Here is an 18,630-nt window from a genome sequence, read left to right as displayed (position 1 = left end):
TGTCAGTTGCCTAGAAAGCAGACTAGTGACTAGCTGGGCAGGAATCGGAAGGGTCCTCCTATCAGCAGTTTCCTGCAGATCTTCTGCATTCTCTGTCTCTGAGGATCTACCAAGTTCCTGCAGTCGTCATGGTCACCTTTGGTTCACCAGTAAGTAGAGCCCTCTGTTTGTTTCTCCTCTGGCCTGGCTGCATAAGTAGTGATAATACTACCACAGCTTTTTTTTTTTATATATATATATGTTTTTCTAACAACAAAAATAAAGCATTAGAAATTCCATAGCTTTGCAGTGGCCTGGCAATACTTTTTTTTTTTTACATGCTAATAACTTGAATGGATGTAAACATGATAGATGCTTGCAGAACCAAGTAGATGAGGGGATGAGAGGCATTATTTACTGGCCTGGGACATGTGGATCAAAAACCACCCTCAAGTCTCATGACTCTGTGGAAAGATGTGCCCCACTGCAGCCACTAGTGTAATAGCCAGATACCAATATACTACATCCCCCTCCAACTCCAGAGCACCCTGATAAGAACAGGACAGTCACATGAAATACAAAGATCAGAAAGCTGCAGCAGTATTGTCCCTCTTGCCCATCTTCCCTGCTAAAATACTCAGTGAAGGCTACAGGAGACAGAGGCAGCAGCTACGGCATTAACAGTAAATGCAATGCACAGTCATGCATGCTGTATGTGATTTCCCTGTCACTGCCCACAGGGTATGTCACTCAGGAATTAAAAAAAGGACAGTAAATATGGATTTCTATCCAAGCTCAAGGCTTTACAAGTCTATGCAGTAAATCTTTTTTTTATATATATATGAGATAATATGTTGACAATACTGCAGTGACTGGGATACGAATGGGTGGATAGAAGAAACATGGTGGCCATAAAACTGTCTTAAGCATTGGCTTACCTTCAGGCCATGCTTTTCCACTACAAGTGGTTAAATTTTATCCTTCAGGAGAGCTGCCCAGCTGCCTTGGGATGAAGGAGGGTTTGACAGTCAATGACTGAATTGACACAGTGGTTCCTTCACTGCTTTACAGTCCATCTTTTGCTCTTCCCTGGGCACAGCACTGCCCGGTCAAGTGAGAGTGGAAGGTCAGTGAGTGGGAGCTCCTGTTGGTCCTTTTCTGCAGACCATTCAGGTGGAGCATCCCCCTCTCCTCGCTGACCACCCTGGCACTGGAGCAATTAGCAATCCTGTGTCATGGACAAAGGAAGTCCTGCAGAAAGATGAAGCAAAAACCAAGAGGGGTTTGAACAGCTGCACACTGGCTGCTGCCTTAAGCAGCCAGTTGCTGCTCTTCCGTTCCTTGCAAGCAGCTGTTTGGGTGGCTGCCGTGATGACCAGGAGTTGCTACTGAAGGAGTAATCCCACTGCCTCAGAAGCGAGGCAATGGGATTACTCAGTGCCAAGATCAGTGGTGTTTGGGTTCTCTGAGGGACTCCTGACCACAGTAGGCTCCAGACTCCTGCACATGGTACCAGTGGAATGATGTGAATATCATCCTTGCTTCTAGAGCCTGTAGAAACCATCAGCCCTTTGCATCACCATGGGCCAAGGGCTGTTTCCCTGGGGTACTTCACCCGGTTCCTACTCCCTTCACTCTCCAGTTGCCTTGCTCCTTTCCTTTATAAGCAACTCTGCTTCTAAAAGACTAATCGTGATTCATGAGGAGACCACTTTTCTGGTGGTCTTGCAAGCTCTGGAATCAGTACCCCAGTATTGGGGGGAATGGTTTTTACAGAGGAAACTTGTTAGCACCAGAGAGGAAAGGAGGACAATAACCTATTTGTGAGGAAAACGGGCAATCGGGGACTCGTTGCCTGCCAAAGCCTTTCCACTTCACAGGCATTGCCAGGACATGTCAGAGCAAATATTCAGTTCTACTGCAGTCCCAGCAAGGATCTGGGACGCAGAGCAGCTGTAACTTCATGGCACCTGAGTCACTGAGCACCTGCAATTTATCCAGGCTTTGCTGGATTTGCAAATTTGCAAGAAATTGCAAGTTTTCTACAGTCTCTGAAGTTTCTTGCTTGGTATGGGACAGTGATGACTGCTTCCCTCTTGCTAGCCGCAGCTTTTGCTGGACCCAAGGAGGGGGCCCATCAGTTGAGAGCTCAGAGCCTGTCCATCCCTGTAGGGCTCAATCTGCATGCAAGTAGGCTGGAATTTGGAGAAGTTGCAAAACACATTTCTGGCATTCTTCTTGTAGTATGGAGGCCACCACATTCAGAGGATGCCAGATCAAACCACTGCTACATTTTGTATCAAAACTAAAGCGTTGTTGCTTTTATACTCACCTTGCACTCAGGAAAGAGTTGACTCCTGGAACCTGTGTGTTCAGCATGAGATGCATCTGCCTGCAGCTGTCTTGCCAGGAGCATGAATACTCTAGTAGACTGACTCAGCTGTTTCTGGATGGTCAAATGTGACTAGGCAGTACAGAACATCCTCTGGGATGTCTTGCATGTGGGATGAACATGTGCTCAGTTCCCATCCTCCTTCCTCTCTTTCCCACCCCTTTGAAACTTTCACACCGCAAAGTCCCATACCCTACCACATCCAGCACACGGAAGAGCTGGCTGTGTGCACACATCCCATGCTCCATTTGCACACAGGCACCTTGTCTGAGTGTCCACGTGAATGTCTCTCCAGCAGTCACCTCTGCTTTGTGGTTTAAAAGGCTGGTATGAAAGTAATCTTGCTCCCCACGCAATGTCTTGGAGGCCCTCTGTTTGCTGGCATGCCTCAGACAGCTGGCCCAGGTGAGAGGGTGACAGATGGGATCACCAGAGCATTGCTCTGGAACCAGCACCATCCATGGGTTGCAGGTGTCAGGTGGAGCTAACATACTTGGATGCTCTCACCTGTGCAAAGTCTCTCCTTCTTCCAGCTTTGGTGGTCCAGACTTGAAGCCCCACACTCACTTTTCATGGACTTGATCCAAAATCGTTCATAAAATTTTCTGGCTCCTTGGGTAGAGCAGAAAGGGACCCACAGATCTGCATCTACAAGTGGAAAATGCTTGGAAGGAAGGCAGGGAAGGAGGGAAAGAAAGACAGGACAAATCTCTGAACTACGACTTTAGTTATCTCTGCAAAAGGCGCTTTTTTTTCTTCTATTTTTCTTCTTTCCTTAAAAAAAATAAGAAAAAGCAGACAGCAAGCAGAACACTGCCTATCAAGTTTTGTCCTAATTGTGCAATATAATACTGAAGAAAGGGAAGTTTAAGGTGTTACTAACCTCACCCAGCACACCCACTACTAATCCTGTATGAGGGGTACAATCCCCCCACTTTCTCTTCCCTGACAAACTTTCCTGATTAGTTTCTGTCTTCACACCCAAGCTGACTTCTGCACCCTGGTCTCCAAACAGTGACCTCATTGCCTTGTTCAAGCGGTGAGAAACTACAGTAAAATGGGGGAGGTAAACAAAGCAGGGGAAACTAATGGCCAGAAGATTTAAGAGGCAGGAATCTGCTCCTTGCTGTCCCGCTTCCATTGTGTGCCTGAGCTTGAGAAAGTGCAAGCTGAGCCTCGACGAGCTCTTTTCTGTGCTGGTTCCTCTGGAAACTCAGCCCAGCCCTCCAGATGGTGTACGTTAGTGACTCAGGACAACCAGCCTGCAAGTTATATGACCGCTAGTACTAGACCCACGCTCCTGTCACCGCCACAAATCCTGTAGAGTTAGTGCTGGAATTCGCACACCTTCTGTAGCAAGATCTCTTCATTCCCAGGCCATCCGGCTCACTAAGATAGAAATATAAAAAACAAGAGAGCCTGTATTGTCACAGAGCAGAATTTGTGTCAGCTCTGTGCAGCCAGCAGTGTGACTACCGCTAGTTCGTGCTCACAATGATTAGAGAAATAGCATTAACAGCACTCTGCCTACGAGGAGTATGTTCAATATCACTATACAATGCAGCCTTCAATATCCTTCTTTGGGACGTGTCTCAAAGTGTCACCCCGTTCCTGACCCTGACAGATACCTCCAGGTCCTGGCCAGCAGCAGCTCAACTTACATTTGTCTTCCCAGACACTCAGTAAACACCTTTGTGTCCTTTTTCTTTAGAGGAAGGGGTCTTGCTGAGCTCACCCTGAAATATATCACCCTGGACAAAAGGGCTGAAAGGTTAAGGAGCTCCAGGGGGGTAGTTCAGCAGAGAGCTGGGGGCCAGGCGCCTGCCAGAACCAAAGCTATAAAGGCAAAGAGGGGCCAGGGACTGCATCTGGCACAGATGCTGCAGGTCCTGGGATAAGAAGATGATGCTGGGGCTCCAGTCATGGCCTTGCTCGCTTTTCCTCCTCTTAGTTCTGCTCTCTGCCAGCGTTCAGACTGTGTCCTTACCGGGACAGAGGCTACAGGTAGGAGGGACAGGGAGAGAGCTGAGGGAGGTTGCAAGAGTGGAGGGGCAATTTGGGCGGGTTGTGCTTGAACCTGGAATGAGTAGGGGTCCCAAATTCCAGCTACCAGAGACTGCTGTCTGTTATGCTTGCTGCTCCCTCGCCTTCAGTTCACCAGCTCTAGAGTGACTTTATAACCCAGGTCCTAAGGGGCACCAGTATTAAAAAGCAGCAGACAGACAGAAGCTTTTTCATGCTCTTTGGTCTGGGGCAGGCTGCCCATGGGACTCTCCACATTGCCTGCAGAGGCTTTTAACAGTAAAGAGATGAGTCCTGCCTAACTCTGCCCTGTGTCAGCAGCCACCAGAAATTACAGTCGTGTCCCTCAGCATGTTCAGTGTCCTGGTTCTGATGTTTCAGAGGGAAGGCTTATCCTGTTAGGTCAGGATTTTCACTCCTAAGCTCAGTACTACCCCCCAGCAGACCCTCTTTAAGGCCAAGAGCCCTCGTCAGGATGCCAGCTAAGGGCTTCTTCGCGGGTAAATCTTTTACCCTTGGCAATTACAGCAATAATATTTTTGGCTTTCAAATCTACCCAGCTCCCTCTTACTCAAACCCTAACCTGAGCCCCAATACCTTGCCTTCACATCATCCTGGGAAAGCTACAGGAAAGCAGTTAGGACGTGAACTCACATCACAAGACTCATCTTGGTATGACTCACCGCTTTCACTCCTTGCTGAAGATGCCCGTGTCTGCTTCAATTAACTCGCTACCAAAAAGAGCTGCACAAAGGCATCTTCAGCCTTAGCTCAGCACCCACATGAGGAACAGATATGGAACAGCTACCATGGGCTGCTTCCCTGGGCAGCCATGCCATGCCTCTGCTGTGCCCAATGCACCTCCTGGCCCTTATCTCCCTATAGCCTGAGGCTGCTGGCAGTGCCGGGGTGGGGGGGGTGGGGTGATGATCAGGACATGCCCGCCTGCACAGACAACCTAAGGGATTCCCAGCAGATGAGGAGCCCCCCTTCCTCACACCTGCTCCCCCAGCACTGCTGCTCCTGCCTCCCCCTCATCTTTAGCAGCAGGTATTTTGGGGCAGGTCTGTCCTCCCCACCAGCCCTATGGAAGAAAAGAAATGCCACACAGCAGCCTGAGCACGCAGAGGTGCTCAGCATCAGCAAAAGGAGCAAAGACTGAAGCCTTTCATTTATCTTCCAAGTACTGGGGGGACACACAGTTTGACAAGAGCAGGGCAATCTGCATGAAGGCAGAGGCTCACAGCAGCTGCCTCCCTGCTACTCTGGACAGCAAAATCTTTTCAGGCTGCAGGAGCTGCTGGTCTGGCTGTTCCCTACAATTGGATGCAATGTCACAGGCACAGTGCCTGTGTGCAGGCACCATTTTATGTCCTGCCCGAGCCCTAGAGAAGGTGTGGGGCAGAGGAGTGCAAGGGGGGTACAAAGCTTATTGCCAGGAGCACAGGCAACTCCGCTCTCACCTCCCTCTCCTCTCTGTTTATCCCAGATGCTCCTTTCCCAGTTGTTGCCCCTGGAGCCTGAGTCCACGCTGGCCGAAGAGGACACAAAGGAGGGGTCCAGCTTCGGCCCTCAGTTGCTCTCCTCCACCATCCCCTTCCTCCCATCGGGGGCTAGAGCTGCCCGTCCCTCTCTCTGGCGCAAGACCCTCACAAATCGCAAGTGGGCACTGCCTGGGGATTGGGCCTGGAAGGCCATGCCCAGGGGCTGCTTTGGGCTGAAACTGGACCGGATTGGGACCTTCAGTGGTTTGGGGTGTTAGCCTTGGAGGAGGCTCCAAGGTGAGAGGGCCAGCAGCGAGGGCTCAAACAAGCGGGCAGGGAAGAAGTAAGGGGACTTGAGAACACGGATGGCGGGAGGACCAGAGCGAGGGGAAGGACACAGCAGGGCAGGACTACCTGCCTGCAGCCAAGGGAAAGGCTGGGATGCGGGGACCACCCATGCTACCGGGGTTGTGCAGGGGCCCCAGCCGGGGCACAAGGGCAAGCAGGCAGCACGCCACTGGGCGGCTCACCAGCCCTACTCCTCCACGGCCAGAGGAGACCCAGGCGCCTGCAGCACCGGCTTGGGAACCAGTACGGCAGTACGGCGTGCTGGCAGCTGACACCGTGAAGCTCCTGCCCTGAAGGAGAGTGGCGGCGGCGGGGAAGCAGCACGGCAGTATGAAGAGGAGCTGCCCGGCTCCATGGCTGCCCCTCAGCTGTAGGACTCCCACTCTGCTGGCAGCCCCCTCCCTCCTCTCCATGCTTGAGGACTTGCTTGCTAATTAAACAGAGCTGTACTAATCACCGCATCCAAGTTCGGCGGCAGCCCCTTGGTGAGAGGCCGTGGCTGCCCTCAGGCCAGGGGGCCGTGTGGGGGCGAGGGGCTGGCAGTGGGGGCAGGCTGGGAGATAGCGGCAGAGCCCACCGCCCCCTGGCCCCCACGCGCGGGGCCACGTTGGGTGCACGCCGCCATTCTGAGTGGGCTGGGCAGCACGCGCGGTTGCAGTGCGGCACTGCCAGGGCCGTGGCGGCAGAAGGGGGGGGGGGTGAGTGAGATATCGACTGCGGGCTGGGCGCACGGGCAGAAGCGCCGCGTTGGCTCATCCCAGCTGCACTCTGCCCCCCGGCGCAGGGCACCCGGTGCTGTGGTGTTTGCCAAGCAAACACAGGGGCCTCATGTTTGTGCAGAAGCTGCCCTCGAGAGCACCCCCTTGGCCCCTCGGCGGGCTGTGGCCAGGGCACCACAAACCCCAGCATGGGCTTGCACCCCTCCAGCCCCACTGCTGTACCATCCCCTGGCCTTTAAGAAAAGGTCATAACCTCAGCCGGGGCTAAACTTAGCCACCAGCACTGGGAATAGCAGCAGTATAAGGAGAGTTGGGTTACGTTCAAGCTGCGTGATCCCTCTCTGCCCCCCACCCCAGTACCTGCGTGGCTTCCCCAGCCCGCTCCTCCCTCCTCAGCCTCAGAGCCCAGCTGGAGCCCGGCTCAGCCGAGCAGCCAGAGAGGCAGGCCTGCTCCCAACACCCCCTGCCAGCCCAGCTCTGCATCCCCACTGTTCCCACACCTTCCTCTGGGACCCCCTCCCCAAGGGATGGGGGCTTTCCGGCACGCTCTGGGCCTCACGCCTAGCATGGATTTGTCCTGCAGCCCCTGGACTGTGCAAAGCCCTGCGCCAAGCCAGGGGATGCAGCCTGGCACACAGCTCAGAGAGGGAGCTCGGCATGGGGGGCAGCAGGCCAGGCAGCAGCGGCAGCCATGCAGGGAGTGCTTCCTCCTTGCAGGCGGCCAGCGAAGGCGGGCCGAGGCAGCGGACGGGCAGGATTTCCGCCGTCACGTCCCGCGGGTAGCAGCAGTGCCGCAGTGCCTCATTAAGATGGTGCTCACGCTGTGGCGCGTGGCCTGCTGGGTGCATCCAGAGCACGCCTGGCTAAACCCACCCGGGGAGCCAAAGACAGGCAGGGGGTCCCCAGCGTGGGGGTGAGAGAGAGCTTCCAGCCAGCACCCGCTGTCTCCCAGCGCTGGGGGGGAATGGGAGACGCTTGGGACCCGCTGCTCCCTCGGGGTGTCCCCAGCATCTCTGCAGCCCCGTTGCCCACGCTGCCATGCTGGGGGAGCAGGGCGGGCCGGGAGAGGGGCGCAGGCTGCAGCCGGCAAGGCTCTCTCCTTTGTTACCAGGTGAAGGCTGTGCACCGCATTCCCCGGGGGCGCCGGCGGCAGAGAGCCTCGAGAAAGGAGCCCCTCTCCGGCCATCACCGGGGGCACTTCCCGCCTCCCCAGACAGGGGCCCAGCCGTCCTTCCCCGCCCTGAGTACACCTCCCCGCCGCAGGGCGAGGACGCTGCTTCCTCCGGGACCGGGGCATCTCTCACCACCATCACCCCCACCCCCCCGCCCAGGGGTGGCTCGGAGGAAAGGTGCAGCGCGCACCCCCCGCCCCGGTCCCGCGGGGACCGTTGCGGACCCTCCCGCTCCCGGCGCGGGGCCTTTGTTACCGGGGGAGGGGGTGGTGGTAGTGGTGGTGTCGGTAGGTGCGGGGGGGGGGGGGGGTTGGGAGGACACACCGAGACAGCCGCACCCGCAGCGCGGGCGCACGTAGCCCGGTCCGGCCCCCGCGCTCCCATTCGGCGCCGGCTCGGCGGGGCGGGCCCTAGCCCTCCTCCCTGCGCGGCTATAAAGGGCGGCGGAGGAGCGCTGCGCCACCTTCTCACTGCGCGCCGGGCGGCTTAGAGGCAGCAGGTAACGGGCCGGGGCGATGGGGGGCGGGCGGGGGGAGGGAAAAGCAGGAAGAGGAGAAGGAGATGCGCAGGGGAAGAGGGAGGGAGGGGAAGGACCCCACCCCATCGGGGTCCGGCGCCTCGGGGGAGGGGAGGGGGGTGGCGGCGGCAGCAGCCGCCCCCGGGCAGAGCGGGACCGCGTGGTGGCGAGGCCTGCGGACACAAAGGCGGAGCGATGCGCCGCAAGATGGAGGCGGTGGGGGAGGTGGAGAGGCGGTGGGGGAGGGGGGCAGCCCGCCCGCCTGAGGGGGGGGCGGGTAGGTGTCGCGGCGGGGGGGAGGGGTGGGTTCGGAGCGCGTGCGCCCCCCCTCCTGGCGGTGGGCGAGACGTTAACGGTGCCCCGAGCGGGCGCGCGGGTAGGCGAGGCGCGGCTGCCGGGGGCGGTGGCCGGTTCTCCCCCCCCCCGCCGCGTCCATCTCCGCTCCGGGCGCCTCACCGGCGGTTTCTCCCCGCAGGAACATCCCGAAGAGGCGAAGATGGTGAAAGTAGGAGTCAACGGGTGAGTGCCGGGACCGGGCTGCGGCACCGGGAGGTGCCCGGCGGGACGAGTGGGATGAGGGAAGAGGGGGCAAGGTCGCCTCAAGGACGCGGGGGGGGGATTTGGGTGGGGGGAGGAAGCTGTGTGTCCTACCGGTCCCGTTCCACCGTTGCCCCTCGTGCCGGGCTGAGGGGCTGGGCGGGCTGCTGAGTCACTTCCCCCTCCAGATTCGGGGTGAGTCACCACGGAAGTGCCGACACTGCCTGCCTGCCCCAGCATGGCCCCCTCGGGGGTCCCCGCGCCCCTCCAGCGGGCTGCAGCCCCCCACCAAAAGGTTGCCTGTTGGATCGTGTGTCGACGGCGGCCCGGGGGACATGACCTTCTGCTGCTGGGCTGAGGAGTAACCGGATCCCTGGGGCCCCTCAGTAAATTTAGCGCTTGACCTTTCTGGTGTGGGGGTCGCTCTTAATCTTTAACCGAGGTGCCTCGGCCTTTGGACGTGGCTGCTGGGCTCCCTCCCGCCCCGCCGGGCAGGGAGCGGCCGATGCTCCTGAGGGAAGGCAGCGGGACGTGCATAGCCTGGCACGTTCCCTGTTGCTCCTTCTCACCCCATGTCTCTTTCTTCATAGATTCGGCCGCATTGGCCGCCTGGTCACCCGGGCTGCCGTCCTCTCTGGCAAAGTCCAAGTGGTGGCCATCAACGATCCCTTCATTGATCTGAACTACATGGTGAGTTGTCTTGCAGTGCCCCCTCTGGGCCTTTCTGAGTAGAGCTCTCCTTGGGCTCTGTTCTAGTAGCTTCCCAGGAAAACCAGATGTGGGGTAGAGGCACAAGGCTGGGAGGTTTGGCAGAGCCAAGTACAGTGTGGCAACTGGACGAGGTCAGCAAGGAGGTGGGGAGTTGAGACTGTGGCGTAGGCAGAGCAAGGGTTGTGGAGATGGCAGTCAGGGTGCCTGACCTTTCCTCCTCTTTCTCTCCTTGCTAGGTTTACATGTTCAAATATGACTCTACTCATGGTCACTTCCGGGGCACTGTCAAGGCTGAGAATGGGAAACTCGTGATTAATGGGAATGCTATCACCATCTTCCAGGAGTAAGTATTTCTCTCCCTCTTGCCCCTCTGGAGGATGAAAGCAGGTGTCTTGTGGAGCAGCTCTTACAGTTTTGTCCCTCCTCAGGCGTGACCCCAGCAACATCAAGTGGGGAGATGCTGGTGCTGAATATGTTGTGGAGTCCACCGGTGTCTTCACCACCATGGAGAAGGCTGGGGTGAGTATGCCATGGTGGCACATGGGAGAAGGCATTCTGCTGCTCCTGCCTGTAGGGCATGGCACATTACAGTGCACAGAGTTGCTTGAGATGGGGCTGGGAGGGAGGAGAGCTTGTCTGAGGAAGTGAGCTGTTGGAGGGATTCTGGATTATCTAATCCCCTTCTCTTTTTCCAGGCTCACCTGAAGGGTGGCGCTAAGCGTGTTATCATCTCTGCCCCCTCAGCTGATGCTCCCATGTTTGTGATGGGTGTCAACCATGACAAGTATGACAAGTCTCTGAAAATTGTCAGGTAAGGGCAGAGGAAGATGCTCTCTGGCCTGGAGCTCTCAGCAGCTCATGGGGTCTCATCTTGCCTCTAGATGTGTTGTCTCTGGCTGATGAGCTGTCCTCCCTCTCTCTTCCCCAGCAATGCCTCTTGCACTACTAACTGCCTGGCGCCCTTGGCCAAGGTCATCCATGACAACTTTGGCATCGTGGAAGGTCTCATGGTACGTCTGGAGTGCTGCTCAGGAGGGTGCCCTATCCCCAGGTCCAGAGGAAAAAGCATCAGTACTCCCTGTGTCCCCTGGGATGGGGAGGAGGTGTCTGGGATGCTTTTTCTGGAGGGTATCAGCTGTGTTCTTAACCGTTGTGTTCTCTTTTTCCCAGACCACTGTCCATGCCATCACAGCCACACAGAAGACAGTGGATGGGCCCTCTGGGAAGCTGTGGAGGGATGGCAGAGGTGCTGCCCAGAACATCATCCCAGCATCTACTGGGGCTGCTAAGGCTGTGGGAAAAGTCATCCCTGAGCTCAATGGGTGAGTGTTGTCCCTCCTTGGGTGTCAGGAGGTGGCAGCTGGTGCCTGGCTGGCTCTGACCTGTCCCTAGCAGAATGGAGGGCTGGCAGAAGGGTGCTAAGTGCTGTTCCCTGCTGACTTGTGTCTCTCACAGGAAACTTACTGGAATGGCTTTCCGTGTGCCAACCCCCAATGTCTCTGTTGTGGACCTGACCTGCCGTCTGGAAAAACCAGTAAGTGTTGTGGAGAAGGCCCTGACAACCTCCAGACCTGCCCCCGCTTCCTCTAAACTCCTTCTGTTACCTGGAATCGCCCTCTCTGCATTCATCTTTGTCCTAAGAAGATTTGATCTTGGTGAAAATAGCATCTGCCATGCATGACTGCTGCCATCGTGCTCCCATGTGTCTCTCCTCTCCATTCCTCCCTTCCCCCCGGCAGACATTTTGTGTGAGCTGGCATCTGACCATCTTGAATGTGTCTCTCCTCAGGCCAAATATGATGACATTAAGAGGGTAGTGAAGGCTGCTGCTGATGGGCCCCTGAAGGGCATCCTGGCGTACACAGAGGACCAGGTATGTAACTCCTAGTCTCTTGGCCTGTGGTTATTGGTGCTTGCCTCATTTTTCCGATGGGAGGAGCCTTGCTGGGACTCTGATTTTGGGCACTTCTGGTTCAGGCTATGGGTACTGCATGTGTTACAATTCCCTCTATGTTCCAGGTTGTCTCCTGTGACTTCAATGGTGACAGCCATTCCTCCACCTTTGATGCGGGTGCTGGCATTGCACTGAATGACCACTTCGTCAAGCTGGTTTCCTGGTAGGCACAGCCTGGGGTGGTGGGCATGACTGTGGGGCCAGCACAGACAAGTTACAGGCTGTTACTGCTGCCAGGTTGGCAGTGCTGGGGGATATGTGGACCCCTGCTGAGTAGGGTGGCTCCAACATGTTAAAAGCTTCTGGACTGAGGTTGCTTCTTACCTGAAATTACTATAGCCTTCTCCTTCCCTTTTGGGGAGTGCATGGGATGCTTCCTACTTCCTTTACTGGAAGTGGATGGCAAGATGCCTGGTTCAGTTGTGTGGGATGGGGCAGAGGACCAGGAACAATAGAGGGAGGGGGATGCAAGAAATGGGTCAGTCCTGACCGCTTCTGTTTCTGTCCCCAGGTACGATAATGAGTATGGATACAGCAACCGTGTTGTGGACTTGATGGTCCACATGGCATCCAAGGAGTGAGCCGAGCGCACAGCCCCCCTGCTGCCTAGGGAAGCAGGACTCTCCTTCGTTGGAGCCCCTGCCCTTCTTCACCACCGCTTAGCTCTGCATCCTGCAGTGAGAGGCCAGTTCTGTTCCCTTGTCTCCCCCACTCCTCCAACTTCTCCCCGAGCCTGGGGGAGGTGGAGAGGCTGATAGAAACTGATCTGTTTGTGTACCACTTACATCAATAAAAGTGATCACCATCTGAAATGCCTTGTCTGTCTGTCAGTGGGAAATGGGAGAAAGTGTAGGAGGGTAATGAGCAAGTTAGAGGTGCCTGCTTTAAGATGGGCCCAGCCAGCCTGGCTGCAACTGCAGGGACAGCTCTTCTAAGCAGTGCTGCATGGCCACTGCATTGAGGCTGTGAACCTGGGCGGCAGAGATGTGGGAGATGCCACAAGAGGTGTTTGGACAGCTTGGTCATGCATGGGCATGACACAGTCCTGGGCTACCTGACTTGCAAAGAACAGCAAATGCCCCTCTGTGCTGAGTACCAGGTTGCAGTCAGGGGAGCTGCGGTACGCAGACTGGTGAGCTACCTTCGCCAGAGGTAAGACTCCTGCCTGTGGGCCAAAATAAGGTGTGGTGCAGGGCTGTGCTCACAGGACTGCTGGCATGGTAGAATGGGAGGCAGCTCTGCTGCTCTATCCACCTCGCAGTGCTCTGGATTTGCTTGTCTGGTGGGTGTAAGCAGAATAAAGTGCTGAGCACATGACTGACTTTGCATTTGGTTTGGCAAAGTGGCACAAGAAACTGGAATTCTTTATTCTCCTTCCTCCTGCTTTGGTAGAAATGTTACAAGGAGGATTTTTCATTTGCTTTTACCTCATTGAATTGAGTTGCCATAGAGGAAATGGCTGCCTGGGGACGTGCCAGAGGCCGGTGTTACCATGGTGGTAGCTAGTCTTAATTCTGGCTTAATTCTATGTGGAAGGAGGGGCAGTTGCAGTTAAGCTCCTGAGCAGCAAATCTCTGCAAGGTGAGTGTCAGCCCTCTGTCAGGGACTGCGTTACCTCCTCCTGGAAGCGTGAATGCTGCCAGGCAGGGGCTGAGCCTTCTGTGACCTGTGAGTGCTGGGGCAGATAAGTGATGTGCTACACAAAATTGAGTGGGCCTCCATTTTTAGCAGGTCAGTTTACTGTCTTGGAGGTGATGTGTCATTCCTCTCCCTGGCAGGCAGGGTTGGAGCTATTGTCTGGACCTCAACTACTTTAGACCCTGATCTGGACCAAGGGCTTAAACTGGAGGACTTAAGCTGCCAGGATCAAGCTATGTTAGATGTCATTTCCTGGAACTGCTTATCTCCAGTGGTTGGGCTGTGTAAAAATTTAATGTTTACTGGACTAGAGGACAATAACTCAAAGTTGCTTTGCAAAAAAAGGTTAAATAACCTGTCTCTGGATAGGAGCTGGGGCTCTGAGCAGCTTGTTAGCTCTGGGACAGCAGCAATACCTGGCTTGACCTACAAATGGCCCCATGGGAGCTTTAGGTAACTCTGGAGTTAAATGGGAGCTTCCTGATGCTGGAGCTAACTGGAGGCAGCCCTCCTGCGGAGCTGAGTTTCTGCTGGGGAGAGGTGTAGCCTGCAGGCCTGTCAGGCTTTACAAATGAGTCTTGGGTTGGTCCCATCCTGTCCTTGATTGCTGCGCTTGGGTGCTTTGAATGGCTGTCCTATGTGCTGCTGCCTGCATATTTGCGTGCTGTGCCAGCGCACCTTGCTTGATAATCTGGAAGTGCAGAGAGGCTACTGAAACACTGGGGAGGGGGGGCTACCTGTTTTCCCATGCAAAACAAAGATATTTTGAACTGGGTTTAGAGTAGGAACGTGTCAACAAGTCACCTTTTTCCTCTAAGAAGCCTTATGTTTCCCAAGCTGCCTGAAAATCCACCTAGAGCAAAGAACTCTCATTATTTAGCAAGAGCAAGCCCTATCCAACCTGAGATCAAATTGCTGTTGGAATGAGCAAATTCATACAACCCCGGAGGGTGGGGTGGAGGAAGATGATGTGCTTTCAGACCAATGATTGCTGTGAATGTCTCAGATAAAGGTTCATCTGTGTTTTAAAATAATATTTCAACTGGTTTACAATCTTGCTTGAAATTCTTGGAAAAAATGATATGGTATCTAGGTGAGGCAAGCCAGGAATCGCAGAATTTAAATCACAGTTGCTCTTGTATGGAAACAGGGAGAGCAAGAAGGGTAGCAAACCAGTTGTGCAGCTTTTGGATTGCCTAGAGGGCTGGGTTTCCTGTCTCATGTAGGCTCCTGAAAAAGCATAGCTCTTCTCCTAAATCCTTGTTTTGTATCCAGGCACTGTGCCTGCAGATGGCACCACAGCAAGGCCTCTCTGGACAGATGGACAAGCTAGCTCAGTGCCAGCCTGTCCAAGAGCTGCAACCCTGTCCTAAAAATCTTTTTTTTTTTTTTAATTTGAAAAATTGATATATATGACTGTGGATGGCATTGGGATAAAGATGGAAGATCTGCCGTGGCAGCTGCTTCTCTCTCTGGAGAAGAGTTTTCTCCTAAGTAGAGGAGCTGTAGGTTTGCTCCGAAAGCATTTCTAAGGAAAACTGATAGAAATGCTTGGTCAGGGAAGGCAGGAGCTCAGACATAAAGAGGCTCTTGTTCAGCAAAGGAGCTAAAAGTGATCGTGCCACTCTGCTGGGATAAACTGGCTCTAAGAGCAGCTGCAATAACCCAGAATTCATCATGATTTATGAATGCCTTGCAAGGGGGAGGTATAGAAAGACACCGATCCTGGCCAAAGGCTTGAGTGCCTCCCCTGACTGGCTGGGTGCTGGGGCTCACTGTGCTGAGCCCTCGTGGGAGAGGGATGCACCCATGATACTGGTTCACTCCTTTGCAGGGTCGTGCTGACACAAACCTCTCCAGCTGACCTGAGTGACACCTTCTCTGATGGGCAGCCAACCATTTCTGGTTGCTGCACCTTTTGTTTTTTTAAGACAGAAGAAATTCAAATGATGCTGCAGTATGGTAATTAGTAGTGGTGTTACAGGAAAATTCCCTTTTATGGCAACTTTGAATGTTTAGAGAAATCATTTTATACTTCATTGGCATTTGCACACACTACTGTGCATGCATTACTCCCCCAAGAAATGGCTAGTCGTCCTCAGACCACCTTCTCAATATATTAGCATGAAACTTCAGCCTTAAAAAAGATGTCATGTAGTGAAAAATCACTTTGAGCAGATGTGGAAACTAATTAAGCCTGCTTGAAAAAAAAAAAAATTCACACCAAAACAAAATGGTGACTTCATAAGCACAGTAAAAAAAAGTCTTGGACCTTTAAAATACACTGTCCAATTCTAAAGTGAGTGCGTCTTTGAGCAAATAAGGTCTGTGCAAGAGGAGATACAGATCCCCGATAGGAAAGACTATGAGGCATGGCATAGGTTGGAACAGTCGTATAAGGCGATAATGTTCCAAACTCTTCTATGTAACAGATGCCACTCAGGAAACACAGGTTCATGACTTAAAGTCAGGGTATGCAAAGACCACTGTGGGCACAGGCAGTACTCACAGAAAGCAGGCATTGCATCCAAACCAAGCTGCCTGTCTTGGGGCACTTGTGCTGTATATGCACTGCAAAACAAAGAATTTGTTGCTTACTCTTCTCAGCTTAATATAATTTCTTACTACAGGACAGCTAACTTCCATATATTATCTTACTGTAGAAGCGTTGTCTTCTTGAGGGAATTATTCTCAATTAAATATTCCTAGAAGGAACTTGGTTTACTGCCTAAGATTTGAAAAGACAGCCTTCAAAAAGCTGAAGCTGTAGTCAAATGAAAATAGAAGAAAAAACACATAAATACTAGCAAATTAAAGAGTCTTAAAAACTGTCTTTTTTTTAAGGAAAAGCTGTGACAAAGAGAAAAGGTAGCATAAAAACCTTTTTCAAATGCATCTCGGAAACAAGAAAGCTGCCAAAAAGCCCTAAGATGGTGTGGGACTGATTAGGGAAGCTAAGGGCACAGCAGAACAGTAAAACCGATGTTTTGCCATCAGAGGAGCTTTGGTATAGTCCCAAATAGATTCCCCCCCCCCCCCCCCCCCCAGCAGCAATGAGATGAAGCCACTGTTGCAAACCAAAGTGTCAGGACTTGAGAACGTGTCTGTGACGTGAAGGGCAGCAAACTGTAGTACCAGGTGGCAGTCTCAGATGGACTCCAGCATGAAATAGAGGAACATGTAACTATGCTGTTAAGTAATTCACCACTCACATCAGCTCCCCACGTGCTGAAAAGCAACTGGATTTAGGAAAAAACAGACAGGCAAAAACCTTTCAAAGAACCTAAACTGCCACAGGACAGGGAAGACCACCCTCTCTAGGCTGAAAACTATGGCAAAGCTAGTGACTGAGAGAGAAGGTCAGCATCTGAAGATATCTGCCCCAGGGTTGTTTCCATTCAACACCTTCAGAACAATTTGGAGCATGAGGTGCCAAGGTTTGTTGCTTATGCAAAATGATGCAGGACACTCAACACTGAATCAGTCTGTGGAAAGGTGCAGCAGAATTTTGTGACTGAGTTATTAAAATGGCAGGTGAAATCTGGGCAAAAATTGTCACTTGCCTTTTTTTTTTTTTTTTTTTTTTTAAAGGAGCAAAAATAACTAAACTTTCCACTCTCAAAACATTTTTCTCCAGCCTGGACTCATGGTTAGGAGTCTTTGCTCCATCTACTCCAATTTGTGATGCTAAATCAGGACAAAGCACACCAGTATCACATGGGAATAAAAGATGTTTAATGATACCACCAGCTTCAGCATCTGGCTGAGAACTTGCATGAGGTTGGTTGTGAGCCCTGCTCCCTAAATCTTTCCAGCCCCCCCCCGTTGTCTTGGGGATGGTTACTCACTAGTATTTCTTGCTCTTAGATGTGTCTATGTATAGCTTAAATATTGGCTATAGCTGTATGGCAGTAGAACCTACATTTTGTCTCTATTTAAAAATATATTTTAATGCCTCTTGGTGTTTTGTCTGAAGCACTCCTTTTGAGACTCTTGGTGTATCATTTCTATGTATCAAAAATGGTATCAGTTATGTCTGTCAATTCCTTGTCCCGCCATAAATCTGTTTTGGTTTTGGTTGTTTTTTTTTTTCCCCATTCTTTCCTGCTGCCACTGGTTTCTCATTAGTTTTTGTACGTGGCCTGTCAGGCTAATCACTGACGTCATTTGTTCACCCATCCACTCAGTCTTTTTTTTTTTTTAAATGTCTTCCCCGATGCATTTAAAAACTGGGGGAAATCATCAGCAAACTATGGATTTCAGCAGCCAACGCTTTGTCACCACCACTGAGGTTAGAGTGCTTTGCAAAACACCATTTGCAGGAACACAGCTATAATGCTGTGCTTTTTTTTTTTTTTTCCCCTAGCTTCACTTACTCCATTTCCCCAAGCAGCCTCAGGCTTTGTACGGCAGCTTCGTCACCGCTACAGCACCCTGTGCACCACTCTGCATTACCGTGCTCGAGGTCATCTGTGCCTGGAAACATGGAAGTGTTTATTGTGACAAGATCCTGTCGAGGATACTCCTTAATTGCTCATGACCTGGAAAGTGCTTCATCATTCCCCTCTGACCACACTCTGCTCTTTCCAAATACAGAACAGACATATCTGGTGAGTACTTCTCCTTTTTTGCCTCATTTTGGTATTTTTTTTTCCAATTTCAGTCAAGAAAAAAGGTTTATATTACTGCTAGAATTGATTTTTCTTTAAATGTAACTAGAATGATTTATTGGTGAACTTAGACCTCAAGAAAAAAAATTATGATAGCTGGGTATCTTCAGCTACTCCTATAACCTTTTTTTATACATCTCAATTATTTTGTTGTCCCTCTATTTCTCTTTCCCCACCCACGGTCACTGTAGTGGTTACAAGGTTTATTTTAATTAAGGTCAGGCTTTATTATTATTTTTATTAATTATCCTTATTTCTAAGTACTATTGTCATATGGCCACTTACTCAAGGAAGTAGTTTACTGAAACCTATCTTCTCACGCGTACTAAATCATAGCTTTTTGGATAACTGGAAATACTCTCTTCTTTCCACAGATCTCCCACTTAATCATATTTTTTTTAATACTTCTCCTAAACAATTTCACTGTGAGAAAAGGCTACATGCAGTTCTCTGTTACGGCATTTTTGTCCTGGGTGATGTCTTCATT

The 18,630-nt window shown here is 52.3% G+C and overlaps 2 protein-coding genes across 3 annotated transcripts; both read left to right on the top strand.

The window, feature by feature from the left end:
- The first annotated feature begins 2 nt into the window (after positions 1-2).
- On the top strand, positions 3-6,276 carry LOC104633151 (C-type natriuretic peptide 1-like). Of its 2 annotated transcripts, none has more exons than XM_075764048.1 (2): positions 3-149; positions 5,883-6,276. In XM_075764048.1, the coding sequence occupies exons 1-2, from the start codon at positions 129-131 to the stop codon at positions 6,153-6,155; spliced, it is 294 nt and encodes a 97-aa protein (XP_075620163.1). In that variant the 5' UTR covers positions 3-128; the 3' UTR covers positions 6,156-6,276. The 2 variants fall into 2 exon arrangements, with proteins under 2 accessions (XP_075620163.1, XP_010297578.2); XM_010299276.2 differs by lacking the exon at positions 3-149 and adding an exon at positions 4,195-4,375.
- A 2,249-nt stretch (positions 6,277-8,525) lies between these two features.
- GAPDH (glyceraldehyde-3-phosphate dehydrogenase) lies at positions 8,526-12,647 on the top strand. The gene is made up of 12 exons (XM_075764021.1): positions 8,526-8,615; positions 9,109-9,152; positions 9,761-9,860; positions 10,118-10,224; positions 10,310-10,400; positions 10,577-10,692; positions 10,810-10,891; positions 11,052-11,203; positions 11,337-11,415; positions 11,671-11,754; positions 11,901-11,998; positions 12,347-12,647. The coding sequence occupies exons 2-12, from the start codon at positions 9,130-9,132 to the stop codon at positions 12,414-12,416; spliced, it is 1,002 nt and encodes a 333-aa protein (XP_075620136.1). The 5' UTR covers positions 8,526-8,615; positions 9,109-9,129; the 3' UTR covers positions 12,417-12,647.
- The last annotated feature ends 5,983 nt before the right edge of the window (positions 12,648-18,630 follow it).

Source organism: Balearica regulorum, chromosome 1, assembly GCF_011004875.1.
Source record: "Balearica regulorum gibbericeps isolate bBalReg1 chromosome 1, bBalReg1.pri, whole genome shotgun sequence".
Classification (NCBI taxonomy): Eukaryota; Metazoa; Chordata; class Aves; order Gruiformes; family Gruidae; genus Balearica; species Balearica regulorum.
The sequence above is the reverse complement of the archived record's forward strand: the minus strand, read 5'-3'. Positions and strand labels throughout refer to the sequence as shown.

Excerpts from the sequence above, each read along its gene's own strand:
- LOC104633151 (XM_010299276.2), top strand. The coding sequence starts at position 4,274 with ATGATGCTGGGGCTCCAGTCATGGCCTTGCTCGCTTTTCCTCCTCTTA. Across the intron at positions 4,376-5,882 it reads TACCGGGACAGAGGCTACAG|ATGCTCCTTTCCCAGTTGTT; the intron begins GTAGGAGGGACA and ends TGTTTATCCCAG.
- GAPDH (XM_075764021.1), top strand. The coding sequence starts at position 9,130 with ATGGTGAAAGTAGGAGTCAACGG. Across the intron at positions 9,153-9,760 it reads GTGAAAGTAGGAGTCAACGG|ATTCGGCCGCATTGGCCGCC; the intron begins GTGAGTGCCGGG and ends CTTTCTTCATAG. Across the intron at positions 11,999-12,346 it reads TTCGTCAAGCTGGTTTCCTG|GTACGATAATGAGTATGGAT; the intron begins GTAGGCACAGCC and ends TTCTGTCCCCAG.